At 36.0% G+C, this 16,141-nt stretch overlaps 1 protein-coding gene across 1 annotated transcript in view; it reads left to right on the forward strand.

The window, feature by feature from the left end:
* LOC139689623 (uncharacterized) overlaps window positions 1-16,141 on the forward strand; it is a 40,234-nt gene that overhangs the window by 6,186 nt on the left and 17,907 nt on the right. Inside the window, exons 4-5 of the mRNA XM_071586793.1 lie at window positions 11,922-12,148; window positions 14,762-14,960. Coding sequence (XP_071442894.1) covers window positions 11,922-12,148; window positions 14,762-14,960 — 426 coding nt within the window. The remainder of the gene's footprint in view (window positions 1-11,921; window positions 12,149-14,761; window positions 14,961-16,141) is intronic.

The raw sequence follows: 16,141 nt of genomic DNA on the forward strand, positions 1-16,141 counted from the left end.
GTAGTCTAGGGGTAAAGCATTGGACTTCTGACCAGAGGGGTCAGGTTTTATACCTCGACTAGACACTATGAGCACCCTCAACTTCACCTAAGCTGTATGATTTTTCGGGTACCAGATCTTCCTGGGGAGCCATTACTGGCACAGGGAAAGTAACTGGCCCGCCTACCCTGATGTGTGAATTTCAAAAGCCATCAGGCTTAGTTCTGGGTGAACTCTATCATCACCTACCCAACCAACCTTATGGTTGATTACTGTGTTAATTAGATTGAGACAGTGCTGTGGCAATTGCAAGTATATGCTTTGCATGAAAATTAGTGTCTAAACATTATTTTTTTATCTATATATTTCTTTTATGTTCCACCAGATCATTTTTGTTCATTTTTACTGTGGTACCTCAATACTTGTGGTTTTTTAAGAAAGGAAATGTTTAATTTTGTTCATCAGCAGTCTGGTTGTCAAAAAATGATCTTGAATGCCTGTGAATGAGTTACAGGCTTCATAATGATCAGTGGGAATGATACATTTTTAATTAGTCTGAAATGATACTGCTTTTCCACTGTTGAGGTATCCATTAAAATGAAACAATTTCATTACGATTTTTTCAGAAATTTGGCTTCCTTTTCCAGAAAATCCATGTTCCTCTAAATGAAGTATCCATTGTCAATAACTTGTGATTACAGGAGTATTTCTGATCAAGAATTTGTACAAACTTGATGTTCACGTACTTAAGGCAATTGTCTTCTTCAAACTTCATGTTGAAAACATAATGAAGCTTGTTTTTTTATTCTTTTATCTAATCAATACATGTTAGTCTGCCATTTAGGGTAGTTTTGTTAGGCACAGACAAATGCCTACATTTCTTAGGCTAGCCTAAACTTTTACAACCTGATAATCCTATTAAAATGTACTGTTTTATAATTATATACTCATACATTCTATCTTCATTCAGGTATATCATTTTCTAATATTACCCCGTTAGTCTGGCATATGACCCTGTATCACAAATTTCAGTATTCCATTGTGAATCAAAATACTGCATCCATCTTTCCTGCCTTGTTTGGATTTCTCCCAACTATGCCCTCTCTTCCCTCATCATGCCTAGTATTTCACCTTTTCTATCCTTCTCCACACCCACATTTGATAATCTGCCATTCCACACCTATAATCTTGTTTCCTTGACATAGTTCATAAGTAATATAAAACGATGCTTCATGCCAAAGCTTTCAAATCTTTCACAAACATAACTGATATTATCAATTCCTCACCACCTTTAATTCATATCTCCAGTTCTTCCCATGTCACTTTTGGCATTTTCTCCACATGTGCATTGAACACCACAGGTGATTGTGGTCACCCATATCTTACTCTTCTTCTAACACTTCCCATCCTGATTGTTTACCCACCAAATGGACCAGAGCATTCTGAGACTTATACCGATTGCAGATCTCAGCTCTCCATCCAATCCACTCTTATCTGTAATAGTTTCATTTTTTTACCCGAATACTCTATCAAATGCCATCTTTAAGTCTATGAAACAAATGCATCTTAATTTTATTCTCTCTTCATTTCATTTAATGATCTCATTACTGGTATGACATCACACAGTCTCTCACTGATAATCAACCAAGTAATCATTAGCCCGCCTCTCAATTCCGTTTATTGGTGGTCATAGGTACCCCTTTTTCTGCATTTGATATTAAACTTATTATTCAATATTGGCACAAACAGATGCTAATCCCTTCTTTGGGACTTACCCTGGTCAAACAAAATTACCAGGCAAAATGCCTCCCTCGTAAATGTTATGAATTAGCCCATAAAAACTCAAGTAGTAGTAGTTTTTATGGGAGGTGACTGACAGCTCAAGTCATTTGGGTCATAGGGATGGACAGGATGAAGGGTGGAGAGAAACCCGGCATCGGCAGTAACCTGCTCTTAATAAAAGGCACAAAGGGGTCTGCAGCTTATCGTTCCATCTGATGAACAGCGTACTCACTCAAAGTGCCATCCACAAAGCACCTCAAATGGGGATCGGGACACCATCGAAAAATATCCGTCGTCAACGGGATTCAAATCCGGGTCCTCGGGGTGGGAAGCTGTGCAGGGATTTTATCTATTCACACTGCCTTATTTGATATCAGTTCCCTTAATGCCCATGATATCTCACAATCAAGTATGCCTTGTTCTAAGCCATCCAAATGTGCAAAATTCTCTTTCTATGCCTAAACATGGAGGAAATATCTTTCCCATATAGATCCTCTATGTATTCTTTCCATCTCTCTTGAATCCTTCCTGGTTCAATTAATTATTTCCTGTCATAGCTTTAATAGTTTGAGCAGTATTTCCCTTCTTACTGCCTGATAGATATTTCTGTACAGTATACTCATTAAACTAATCCTTTGTAAACTCTCCATATCCTTGAACTGCATATTCTTCCATGGTAATTTCTGTAATAATCTCATCTGTAATATATGGTCTCTTTGTCCTTTTCCTAATTACTCTTCCTATGACTTTTTTGCTGCTTTTGATAATTTCTGATTTTTCTTCTGCTGTACCCTTCTCCCTCTCCTCACTAAGAATTTTGTCCTTACATTTCATTCCCTTAGTCTAATAGGTTTGGTCCTCTTATGTGTCTTCTTCTCTGTTGATGTCAGTTGTGCTTTGCAAGGATTTTGTGTGATGATAACCATGAAAGCCTTCCCTCTCTCATGCCAGGCATGACAATCACTCACCTGGAACAGAGTGCCAGGACTCGTATTATCTGTGTTAATCATTAGTTCAGGGGAAAAATAATTGAATTGGTTTCCCATTTTCATCCTCAATAGTGTTTTTATCGGGGCACTGTCACACAAATGGCTCACAATTGGGGTCAGATCAATCCGGCTCCAACACGACCTAACTGGAATGGGTGGCACCGCCAGGAGTAATTTGCATTGCTTCCTCTAGCACAGCTCTAGTGGTTGTCAGAATACACCTGCCCTTCCATCTATTGAGGTTGTATTCCATGGGAAGAGTCAGTCCCAATAAGGTATAATATTTTGATTCACCCAGATGAACAGCATTATACACATAATAAGCATATGGGTGAGCGTAGAACTGATGCCACAAAGTGTCAATATTCTGAGTACTTGATATAGTGTTGGCAAATTGTGGAATGGTTAACTCCAAATATGGACCAAGTTTGATTGCAGTATTGAGATCATTGTTATTGTGGCAATACTTTTAGTTTTAGAATATGGATTGACAGTAATCATTTTTGTGTAATAACCATTTTTAATTTAGGCTGCCATTTGGTAAGAGGAGCTGCATTTTGTTAATTATTTTGTATTCTAAATTACTATTACACAAGAATAAAAATTTATATCATTTTATGCCGTTTATTTTATTATTGATATGTTTTTTATAATTATCCTCATTTCAGTTACACTTGATTCTGAATTGAAATTTTTAATTTTCATCCCCTTGGAGAATTACTTTTAAGTCGTTAAAACAATTGATAAATTTAGTCTAAATTAGTTTGTTGGACTTATTTATCATCTAATATGTTTTCCTAATAATTTCTGGTTCTTTAAAGCTTTTCCCTCTCTGTATATTGAAAGTTAAATTTTACTTTGAATTTCTCGGAAATTATGTCATTGGAAAATTAAATTCATATACTAAATGATTTATTTAACTTCTAATTTAAACCATTAAGTATTGAAGACTGAAAGTAACTGAACATAACTTAATGGAAGTAAAAGTGTTGATACATGAACTAAGTTCCTAAAATAACATGAGACAGGATTTTTGTCTGGAATTCGCCATCTGACTTTCTTGTGGTTCTCTCTAGCTATCTCAAAACCTACTATATAACCCCATTGTAATTTTCCATTAATGATGCTACCAAATGTTTTTATGAAACTTTTGAAATCATATGATGAATGAATTTGATAATATCCGTTTTCCCTGGTTTGAGAAATGACTTCAAATTATAAATATGTATAATTTTATTTAAGAGATGTTGTAGATTCTTGAAGTTGTGGTGTAATTGAAGAAGGTGAAATTTGTGTATTTTTAAAAAGCTTTCATCGCTTAAACATGCCCAAAAAACTACCTAGAGCAGTTCTCAGTAATATCTGTGGTTTTCCCTTCGTATGGGACTTTCAGCAAGTGTCCTTTACAATTTTATCTAAGTGTGACGGGGTGGCTAGACGGCACAGTCAACTTAAACATGTAAGAGTTCCTGGGCCATGACTCCCCAAAAATCATGATATTGGCCTCCACAATTGCTTAAAGGTTGCCCTCTTTGTCTATTAGAATATTATTGAAGATATTCCTGTGCTGAGCATGGTTTTCATCTCTCCCATGCTGGTGAGTGAGGGAGCCTACTTACAAGGGATTCTTCAAAGTAGATTTGTATCTATAGTGATAGCTGGTCAAAATATTTTCCTTCATTGTTCTCTTGATAAACACTTCCAACCTCAATTGAAGCTTCAATTTTAAAATGGTCATAACTACATTCTTCTAAGGTACTGTAGTACTAATATTTTAGAGCAGATTTTTAATTGCTCATTTTCAAAAGTTTTCTGGTGCCTTAATAGCAAATCCTTCCACCCTCTAATTAAACAGAAGGCTATTGACTCTTGGTTCTCATTCACATAATCCGGAAACTTGTTTCTGTTATAAGTACATAGTGAACAGGTTGTGGTGCTTAAATCTGGACAAACATCCGTCTTAAATGAGGTTTCCTTACTGGATTAGTGAAACCTTCCCCAGACTTTTCTGAAGCATTATACTTGGCCACAACATCGTAAATAGTTGATCTGGGGTACTTGAAGAGTCAAACTATTTTACTTGACGAATGCCCAGCACGAACATTTTTGATAATAGCTGCTCTTCAATGGTACTTTGTACTTGTACATTACACCTCAGCCATTTTGAGATTATGACTGTTACCTAGATGCCTATAGCTATCAAGAATGCCAATCAAGACCTCCAGTAGAACTAAAATATGGCGGGAAATTCAAATTCAAATTTGTCTGGATTTAAGCGCCACACCCTACATTTCATTGATTTCCTATGTTTCACAATTTGAAGAAGCTGCCAACATATTAATATGAACCTGAAAAAATATCCAGGGTTTAAAACTGGCATTATAGATGGTCAAAGTTTGCATTCACACTTTCATGCAGGTTTAAAGCCGAGTTTAAAACCCACAGTGTGAAACTCAAGACTTTGTAATCCTCAAGGTTCCTAAGCCTCTATTTAGTCTCCAGAAATTCCTTTCTTACCAAAAGTTTTTGTGTGAAATTTTGCCCATTAATGAGTTATTGGCGTACAAATTCATACTTACATTAGATGTATCAAAAAGAGGGCATTTTAAAATTCTATCTGTTTCTAGTTTAACAAAAACAAAATATATTATGTAAAAAAAATATCTTCTGTAAAAATATACTGGATATTCATGACAGTCACCTGGATTTGATTTGTTTTTGTTATACACAGCTGCATCTTTCATTTTCTTTGAAAGCCAACAAATTTCATCTGAAACCCACTGACTTTAATGTATTAATGGCGAGCTTTTTTTAATACTTCAGGACAAGGGGTAAACAGATATCAAAATAGTATACATAGGTGGAATAGAAATATTCAAAGCTTTTGTTACAAAAAACTTAAAGCAAAATAATTTGGACCACTCATGGGAATATAGTAATTCACCAAAGGTGATCATATTCTGATTAAAGAAATACCTTTTGTTAAATTTTTACCTTCATTGGATGTGGACACTGCAATCGTAGAAAGAAGTGGGTAGTGATCTGATAGTGGGCATTAATGATATTTGCTTGAACAAGTTCAAGGTGGATATAAGAAATACGTTTTCTAAAATGGTTTGAGAGCTAGCACTCACTCTAGTAGGTTCATTGTTGGAAGCAGGGATGTTAAATGAAGCCAGTAAATCCATAAATTCCTTTTTAGCTTTTGAATCGTCCATAAAATTACAATTGAAGTCACCTGTAACTATTATGCAAGGGTCATGGATTGACCTGTGGATAATTTCCAAGAGTTTTGTTAGTTTGTTAAGGAAAACACAGCGACACTTTTAGGCGAACGGTAAATAGACAATGCATAAAAAACAGTAGTATCCACATTGAAACATGCAACATAGGATTCAAATGTTTGTTCTTCTTTGTGAAATTGGTACAAGAAACCATTTGGAATATGGGAAAAACATTCAGACAGTAGAATCAAAACATCACCATGTTTGTGCACTGATCAGAAAAAGCACTCGCGATAACATACCCAGGTGCGTAAGAGTATCAAGTTCACTTGCATTTAACCAATGCTCGTTGACACATATCAGATGGGATTTGTATTCCTTAACTAGAACCTCAAGGTCCAGTAATTTATTACGTATGCACTGAATGTTTATGTGCTAGAACTTCATATAACAGGTTATCCTTCCGACGTTGGTTGCAGGTATGTTTGCAGGATGTTTGACTGCCAGAAGTCTCTCTCTGTCAAATATTTGCTGTACATTGTATTATTAATATCCAATTTGACTTAAAGTCAGAACTACAAGATTTACAAATTTCATTACCCATGCCTATCTTTAATACGTCATTTTTTTTCTGATAAAAACTAAAATGATCCAGTGAATTTTTTTCAATATGGAATGAGACAATTCTAATCAATATATCTTGGCGAACCCTAGTATTTGAAAAAGTTCCTTTGTTCTTGGACAAGATGGAGGTGTTATGAGAAGACTGGCAATATTTTCTTCCTTAGGATAATATTCAAACCTGCCTACCAATACTGTACTTTTTTATAGGTAATCTACCAGTTAAGGTAGGTTCTGGATGGACACAAATACCAACTAATTCTCTTGTCTTTTCTAACAAAACACAACCCAAGATCCTACTCTACAACAAGCTCCTCTTCATTTCTGTATACTTCCTCCCTTCATGTCATCCAACATCCCTGTCCCATTCCTGCCCCTTCCTTGTTTGCCTAATATTCTCCCATCTATCACAGTCTTCAACATCCAGTTGCCAAACAATATGCTTTACATCCATTTTTTCTGTCTTCTTAGAATTGTTCCCAGCAATCCCGTCTTCTCCCCCAGCGTACCCTGCACCGCCTCATTTGTTTTCCTTTCTGTCCACTTAACCTTCTCCACACCCTTATTTCAAATTCCTCCAATCTATGCCTATAATCCTGCCTCAATGACAATCTTTCTGTGATGTACTTTACTACACTTACACTGCATATTAAGATTTGACCAGTCTTTTCGAGGCATCTTTACTCAATGTCCCTGTCATCAATGCCCTCTTCCACGTGAAAGCATGATTACCTTAACCAATTCTTCTCCTCATGTTCTTACTACTTTGACTATTTTGGTCCACAACACTTCCGAGATAAGTAAACTGTTCTACCTGCTCTAGTTTTTGCCCTCCTATTTTAATGTCAACCTTAGCCTTTCTTTTTCTGGAAAATCGCGTTACCTATATTTTACTTATATTGATTCTCATCCTGTATCTAACAAACAAAGTTTCACTCAGCAATGCTTGAAACCCCTTGGCTGACTGAAAAATCAGAGCTTGGTCATCAGCAAACCCAACTGATTTTACGAATTCCCCTCTGACTTTGATACCTATCTCCAGTTCTTCCCATACATCTTTAATCATTTCCTCCACATATACGTTGAACAGCTAGGGTGATAATAGACAACCCTGCCATAGTCCTCTTCCTAACACCGCCAACCCAGACTCTCTATCTCTTACTTGGACCTGGACAGTCTGAGACTCATACAGGTTTCAGAATAGCCTCCTATCCCTCCAATCTGTTCCTATTTTCTGCAATATACTCATTAGTTTTTCCTAATTCACTCAATCTACTGCATTTTTGAAATTGCAAAACTAGCTAATACGTCTTGATTCTATTCTATTCCTCTCGATTAGTGATCTCATTACTATAATGGCATTGCATGTGCCTGTCCCCTTCCTAAACACAAACTGATCATCACCTAAGTAAACATTTGCCCTACTCTCCATCCTCTAGTTGATGATGCTGAGAACTACTTCAGCTACTTGCGATATCAAACTTATTGTTCTGTAGTCCTCACATGATGTAGCCTTAACCATGTTCTCTTTCCACGTCTTGCCTTGCTGGCCTAAGTTCTTTATCAAACAATTCTTATATATATATTCCTTCCATTTCTCTTGGATCTTGTCTGTTTCAGCTATTATCTCACTCGACTTGTCTCTAACTGTTAGCACATCTTCGGTTCTTACCACCAGAAAGTGTTTTAACCTTCTTGTTCAGAGCACCTATTTCACTCTTCTTCTGCAAACTTTGCAAAACCTCACTGCGTCTTCCACCATGTTTATTTTGCTTTATTTGTTACCCATCTCAATTTATTATAGAACTCTTGGTACTTCCTTATGACTAACTCTGTGTTTACATTCTTCCATTTCCTTCTCTCGTCCATTTTTCTAATCATCTCATCCATGATCCATGGTTCCCTCGTCCTTTTCCCATTAAAGGTGGCTATAGGTTCCCTATCACTTTTTTGATATATTCCCATTTTTCCTCGATAGTACTCAGCTCTTTTTCTTCCTCCATGATTTCCTGTACAGCCTGCTGATACTCCTTCCTTGTCATCCAGTTAACCCTTCTACATTCCATTTCCTAACCTGCCTTATCATTTTAAAATGGACGATACTCTTCATAACAACTAAATTGTGATCAAATTCCACAGCCGCTCCCGGGAAGGTGTGCGATTTGATCACACTCTTCCTAAATCTGTGCCTAACCATAATGTAATCTAAATGATGCATTTTTGAGTCTCCTGATATTTTCCATGTATACCTACACCTTTTGTGATGTCTAAACCAAGTGCTGTTGATGACTAATCCCTGTCTCCTGCAGAATTCAATTGCTTTCTCCCCACAGTCATTCCTCGTGTCTAAACCATAAGTTTTCCACCTCATCACCATCTCTTCGCTAGCCTACCATTACATTGCAATTCCCCATCACCATTAAATGTTTCCCTGCTGGAACACATGCGAATATGTCCTCCAACTGATCGTATATCCTATCGACTTCTTCCGCCCTATGATTGCTTGGTGGCATGTATACCTGAACATTGACCAAGTTCATCGGTTCTGCTTTTATCTCTACTAGTAATATTCTAGCCGTTGCTTGCTTTATGTTGACTATGCTTCTTCCTACCTTTTATTCAATATTATGGCAACCTCTCGTTGGATCTCTTCCTCTCCTGTATATTATTGTATAACTACCACTCTAGTAGTCTTCCTCAATAGTGTTTTTAATGTCACCATTGTTCCTACCAGCTCAGTTCTAGGGGTCTTCTGAATGCACAAGCTTTTCCACAACATCAAGTCATCTCATCAATGCCAATATGACATGTGATCATGCATGCATTTAAGCGATGGTCTGAATTCAGCACTTCACGCACATGGTGCACGTTGTCATCAATTCTTGATGTCAATGGCAGTCCAGCACAGGACTCATCCTCTGCACTCTCTCAGTCATCTTCGAAGAGCTAGTGCCACTTAAAAACTGCAGTTTGTGACAATATTTCATCCTTAAACAAAAAGGCAAATCCTGCCCAATGTCTCTGTACTGATTTCCTCAGTCCAGCATGAAATTTGATGGCAAACCACTGTTCAATTGTTCACTGCATTTAGCACTTGCACTGAGTCTTTCGAGAGGGGTCCACTAAAGACAATCTAGTCTGAATGAATGCTCACAGGTGATTGAAGGTCAGATCCCCCCCTACTGAGCCTACATGCTGTGGCATACACTCACATCAGGAAAAAATTGTCCGCGATACTTTCTCTACAAACCTTGTCATTTAATTATGTTAGAAAAAATTGTGAGCTCATCCCATAGAACTAACAAATACTTTAAAATGGCAATGTCCAGTCAGTAAGTACAATCATCAATTGATTATAAATGATAAAATAAACATAAAAAATACACTTTCTTAGACACATGGAGCATTAAGTCATTTAAAAAATTGATTTTCAAAAATGTATATAAAATCAATGATATTGTTTTCTGATTAAAATGTATAAATCTCAAAATTCAAAGAGCTATTAAAGACTCATTTTTACATATACCACTTCTCGGCAATTGTTTCCTCTATTTCTAATATTTGGCCCACTTTTATAATCTGGTTGATGCTGCAGCTAGTGCACTCGCTTCCCACCCAGGAGAGGCCTGGGTTCAAACCTTGGTGGAGGCAGAATGTTTCAGAGGCATCGCAATCCCTACTTGGGTGCCATGTGTCGAGCATGTCAAGTGGAATTTGCTGTCCATTAGATGAGATGGTAAACTGTGGAACCATAGATATCCTTTGTTACAAATTAACCAATGTTGATGCTGGGCTTCTCTCCACCTATTCTCTGAAAATCCTCCCCTCCACCAAAATTCCCACCTATCCCTAATGGTGCAAATGACCTCTGCTGTCAGTTGCCTCTTGTAATAACCAGTGCTTCCATACTCCACATCATTATGGTCTTCTGAAGTCAACTCCTGACCACAATGCCACTCCATTGCCATTGATTCCAGTGTCCTAACCTTTGTGCTTTGTGTAAAATTTACACAATATCCATTTGTCTCACAAGCATCTGATTCACCAACTTCGACATCTTCAAACAAAATGTAAGGTGCTCTTATAGAACAAAATAGTGTCGAAATAACGACTGAAACTGGATACTCAAGTGCTAACATAAAAAAACAAATTTGATTATTGTCTCTATCTCGTGCTAGTTAATCCAACAACATGATCTGGACATCTGCATCAGGAGTGGCTTTTTTGGAATGAGTAATTGATCAAGATTCAAACTCCTTTTTAATATCCTCACTCACGGTTTTTATTTCAAAATCCATACATTCTAAAAGAGAGAGCATAAGTTTCTCCAGGCATATGGCATTGTAATGCATTCTTTCTATCATCAAACAGTAGTTAATTATAAATGTCATCAATAAACATGAACAGATAATAATCTCTCAATTATAGCAAGTATTATGAATCAGCAATGCTATTCCCTTCATACTTAGCATACAGTATTCAGGCCATGAAGAATTATAACTATAAATAATATCATACTCCTCCTTAGGCTGGAAACCTTTGTAATTCCCTCCACTAATAATTATCCTTAAATAACAAATTTCAGGTGCTTAATTTCCTTCTACAATCATAGTGTGTTACCTTTTACTTGTGGCTTTAGATGTTATACTTCCATGTACTAAATATATCAAAACACTAACTGAAGCAGTACTATTTTATTAAAAATTAAGCTAAGAAGAAAAACACAGGAATTTAATTGGGATAAGTTAATTGGGAATAATGATCCAATGGTATTGTATTGCCAATTATTCCCACGAATTGAATGAAATGTATTCCAATGGTAAAATGAAGACAATAAGAAAAATGCTGAGACTAAAAAGGAGCAGATGAGTGAGGGAATGCTGAAATTAATTTGACAAAAAGACAATGCATAATGGGAATAAAAAAGTTGTTCAAAAAATGTTAATTACTGTAACAAATACAAGTTTATTGGAAATAAGGCTATCAAAGAAGAAAACTTCTACAAAAGATTTGAGATTATCTGAGATCATGGAGCAACATGTAATTTTATGAATTCTATCTTTTTTTCAAAGTTAAAATTCTTGGTGGACCTTGTATAATATTCTTCTGCTTAACCAAGAAAATTTTTGGTTTGGAATTGTGCCAGAATTCAAGAATAAAAAACCTACCTAGGTTTTTAATTACAGTAAATTTTTCATTAAGTTGGGGTGTTATGATTTAATGTAAGTAATGAAATTATGTATAAGTACGAGTACCTTTGAAAGGAAATTCTGTTGAAAAAAATTTGCTTTTCATTATTGTGACAAAGCAATTGATATTTTTCTAGGAGCTGATGGCTATGATGTTCCTGCGTGGGTATGTTCTGTTTACTTCAGTTCATATGAAGGCTCCACTGCAACAGGGGTGTGCCTTGGTGGCATTATGGCATTGGATGGCAAAACAGGAAATACCATATGGCGAAGACCTTTGCGTCATGAAGTCTTTGGTTTAGACTGTAGTGCTGATATAACAAATGATTCCTTGAATGACTGCATTGCTACTGGCCGAGGAGGTGTAAGTTATTTTATGATAGCAATTTTATTTTGCCCAAAACAGTGCATATGCATGCAATAAAATCCCTAATATTATCATTCCGGGGAATTAAAGAAAATTTTTTCTCAGGAACATAAATTAGAAATGAAGTTCTCATCTGATAGCATTTGTGTACCATAAGAAAGGTTGGTAAATTAAATATATTTATATAATGGGTTGGGCTTATTCTTGAAATTAATGGCAGTGTCTATTTCAATACTTGTTGTGTCACGCGATCAAAGGAGATTTTCAATTTAGAAAAACTCTGAAGAAGCAGTAGAATTAATAGAAAATAAAGGAGAAGAAAGCTCAATAACAGTAGAGACTGGAATGCGGTAATATGATAGGGCCAAGAAGAAGATGACAAAAATAAGGCTAGGATAAGCAACGTGAAAGAAGATATGAATTTCGAACCCTATATTTTTTTGCAGTGGAAAATATATTGCTTGGAAACCATCATTAAAGAAAATAAAAACCCAAAGTTTATGAATTGAAGATACCAAATTGATTATAATCTGGTGAAATAAATATTGAAATCATGTTGAAGACTGGTATTGCTCTCCGGATAATATTATTGTTAGTAATAACAATGTCTATATAAATGATGAAAGAATATGAGTAGTTATGAGAGGGTAGAAATTAAGAATCATCAGCATGTTGAAAAGGATACCTTTTCAATGGATGTTTCAATCTTTAAAGGATCATTAGGAATTTAATTTTAAGGAGCCTATTACAAAAAAAGTACAAGTAAGAAAAAAAGGAATCCTGAATGCAGCAGGAGCACAAGTGAGAAGAAGGAAGTCATGAATTACTAACAAAGTATTGGATGTAATAAAGGAAAGAAGAATGAAAAATGAAAGAACTGGTGAAATGAAAATGTAAGGAAGAAGTCTATTAACAGCCAGCAGCACTAATCCTGTAACTAAGGGAATTCTTCATTTAAAATTTATCAAGAATATGATTCTCATGGTGAGAGATTAATTTAAAATCAAAAGAAAGAAAGTGGTTGATGTCTATATCTTTATAATGTTTTTATTGAAGAATATATTGTCCCAGCCAACCATTCCTTGTGAAGTCAAACATCTCCCGACTGAAGATGTCTGTTGAAAAAAATCTCAAAGAAGAAGTTATATCACCAAATTTACTCTAATGTGTATCAGCCTCCTAAAGGCATTATTTAATAGAAAGAAGAAGTTATAGGGAAAAACTTTAGAGGAAAACCATTAATGGAATACTTTTAGCAGCTGATGAGATACATCAATGTAGTGAGCTTTGTAGAAGCTGAGAAGAGTGATGTAGCAAACAGACTTCAGTGTGATTACTGACTGATTTTGATCTCATAGCATGTGGTTGTCGTTCAACACCTGAATTGATTGTGGCATTCCAAAATGAAGTTTGTAAGTTAGTTCTGTTTAGCTTATAATTTGCATTATTTTGAATTTTGCTTTGTCCTGCAAGTCACAGTGTATCAGTATTATTTTTTTAATCTGAAAAAACTGCTGTTGTGCAAGTTGAATTCTGAAGAGAAGGCAGTCATTTTTATTAATAAATGAATGCCAGCTGATGCCATTCAATTAATAAAATTTCCTTTTTTCGTGAATAGCAGTCTTTATCACCATAACTTGTCCACTGGAAATAAATGGAATCAGATGTGATTTGGTGGAACCTATTGAAAATGATGATGAAAAAACCTGATTATTCCATAAATATATTCATTGGCATTTGGGAGAAGTGGATAGGGATGAGAAGGGGAGGAAGAGAATTTTACAGAATGCATGGGAGGTGTGAGCGAGTGTGAGGCTCAGGGATTCTGATGTGATCTGATGATTCAAAGAACTGTGGGAGATGCTGCAACAGTTAATCTGAGTCATCCACTAATGAGCATCAAAATGTAGGAGCGTCACAGGGTAAAAATCATTCATGTTGACGGGGACTCAACCTCTAATCCCCTCATTTTCTGCTACCAAGTCATCTTATTAAAATATGAATATCTATACTGCTGATTTTTTGTGGTTTCTACACTGTAAAATTTCTGCATGTTGATGTGGAACTCAGACAAGTTGAGAAACTGTTGAAAGTTTAGCAAAAATGGGAGATTCTCCTTCATTCTTTTAATCATATGTTTCTTAGGTTAACCTTGTGTAGGGATTGGAAAATCATTATAAAATACATGTTGCCAGAATGAGCAATGTGAGGAAGTATTGCTCTTTCCCCATATCATTTAAATAAAGAATTGATAAAAAGAAAGGAAGGATAGGGCTGATAAGATAACAGCATGGAATATCATGAAAAATCATCATCAAACCAATATTTTTGTGTTCTCTAACAGGACTGATAATTGTCAATTCCAATTAAAATCAGAAAGTGGCAATAGTAACTTGGTGATTTAAAAGTGTGGAAAGTATCCAGTGTTTGATTTATTGATTTATAATGAACAACTAAACTAAGATAGAACTTCATAATATCATTTTTTGAAAAAAATTACTAAAAGTTTCAACTAAGTATATTATTAATTTTTTTAAATCTTCTAGTGAGCACACCTCATTAGTGAAACAATTTTTGAGACTGTTTACCTGATGTAATGATTTCATTCAGGTGTTTTGTGCAGTGAGTGGATATGATGGTAGCATCGTTTGGGAGTTTGGAGAAAGTAGGAGAGCATGGCTCCAAGGGAAGGAGCTTCATAGTATATTCTCTGCACAGTTTGTTGAAGATATGGATAGTGATGGAGTCCAAGATATCCTTGCAGTGGAAAGTGGCAGTGACTCCGATGGAAGTGAAGATAAGGCCCAAGGTTTGCTGTTAATGTAATGGACAACAAAGTAATGAGTCAATGCTCTCAGAAAATGTATAAATGCCTTGCTACTGAAATTTTTAATGCAATTTCTTCAGTGAATCATTTTTTATAATGAACAACATATCAAAGACAAGAGTGAGAATTTTAAAGTAACCTCCACCGCTGCCACTTTTACTGTACATAGGGAAGACCTATGTCTAAAATCGTTTGGCTAATATCCTAAATGAAACATTTTTTAATATTGATTCATAGCAAAAGGTTGCCCAAATGCATTATAGACTAAGAAGTACTATAAAATATTTCATCATTACTATCATTCATTCTAAGATTGGTTTGTTGCAACTCTCCATTCTCCTCCATTAAGTGTGTATTTCCCCACTGCCTCATAGCTTTTGTTTTACATCCATTTTAATTGTCCAATACACTGGTCTCCCGGTCTTCCTTGGAGAATCACTTCAATTTTCCCTTTTATTAAGTTTCGAAAGGAGTGCATGGTAGTCCAGGGGTAGAATATTGGACTACTGATCAGAGGGCCCATTTTAGCTTTTCGGGCATGCTTCTGGGCACCCTTAGCTTCTCCCAAGCTGTATGATTTTTGGGTACCAGAACTTCCAGGGAAACTAGGCAGCTCAGCAAAAGGAACTGGCACCCCAACCCAGATGTTTGTATTTCACATGGCATTTAGCCTTGTACTAGGTAACCTTCCATCCTCACCTATCAAACCGACCTTCGGGTTCAAAACTCATTTTGTTATTACCTGTTATCATTGCCATAGGTGAATTGAACAATTTTTCTCTGAGAGCCCGGGTTTGAATCCTGGAGGTGGCAGATATTCTACACTGGTATCCCGCTCCAGACTTGAGGTGCTTTGTGGAGGGCACTTTGAGTGATTACACTGTCCATCTGATGAAACGTTAAGCTGCAGAACCCTTGGTGCCTTTCATTAAGATTAGGCTAATGCTGATGCCAAGTTTCTCTATACCCTTCATCTTTATCTACCCATCCGTAATGATCTAATGATGCAAATGACCTTAGTTGTTGGTCGCCTCCCCTAAAAAATATTACTATGAAGGGATATATAATGTATACAGAATTGAAGAAAGATTAGTTTTAATGTGGTATCTCAGGTTTTGTTGTGTTATTTGAGGCTAAGAGTTGTAATAGCCTACAATTAGTGT

The sequence above is a fragment of the Hetaerina americana genome, unplaced genomic scaffold (assembly GCF_022747635.1).
Source record: "Hetaerina americana unplaced genomic scaffold, ioHetAmer1.1.p SCAF_26, whole genome shotgun sequence".
NCBI lineage: Eukaryota > Metazoa > Arthropoda > Insecta > Odonata > Calopterygidae > Hetaerina > Hetaerina americana.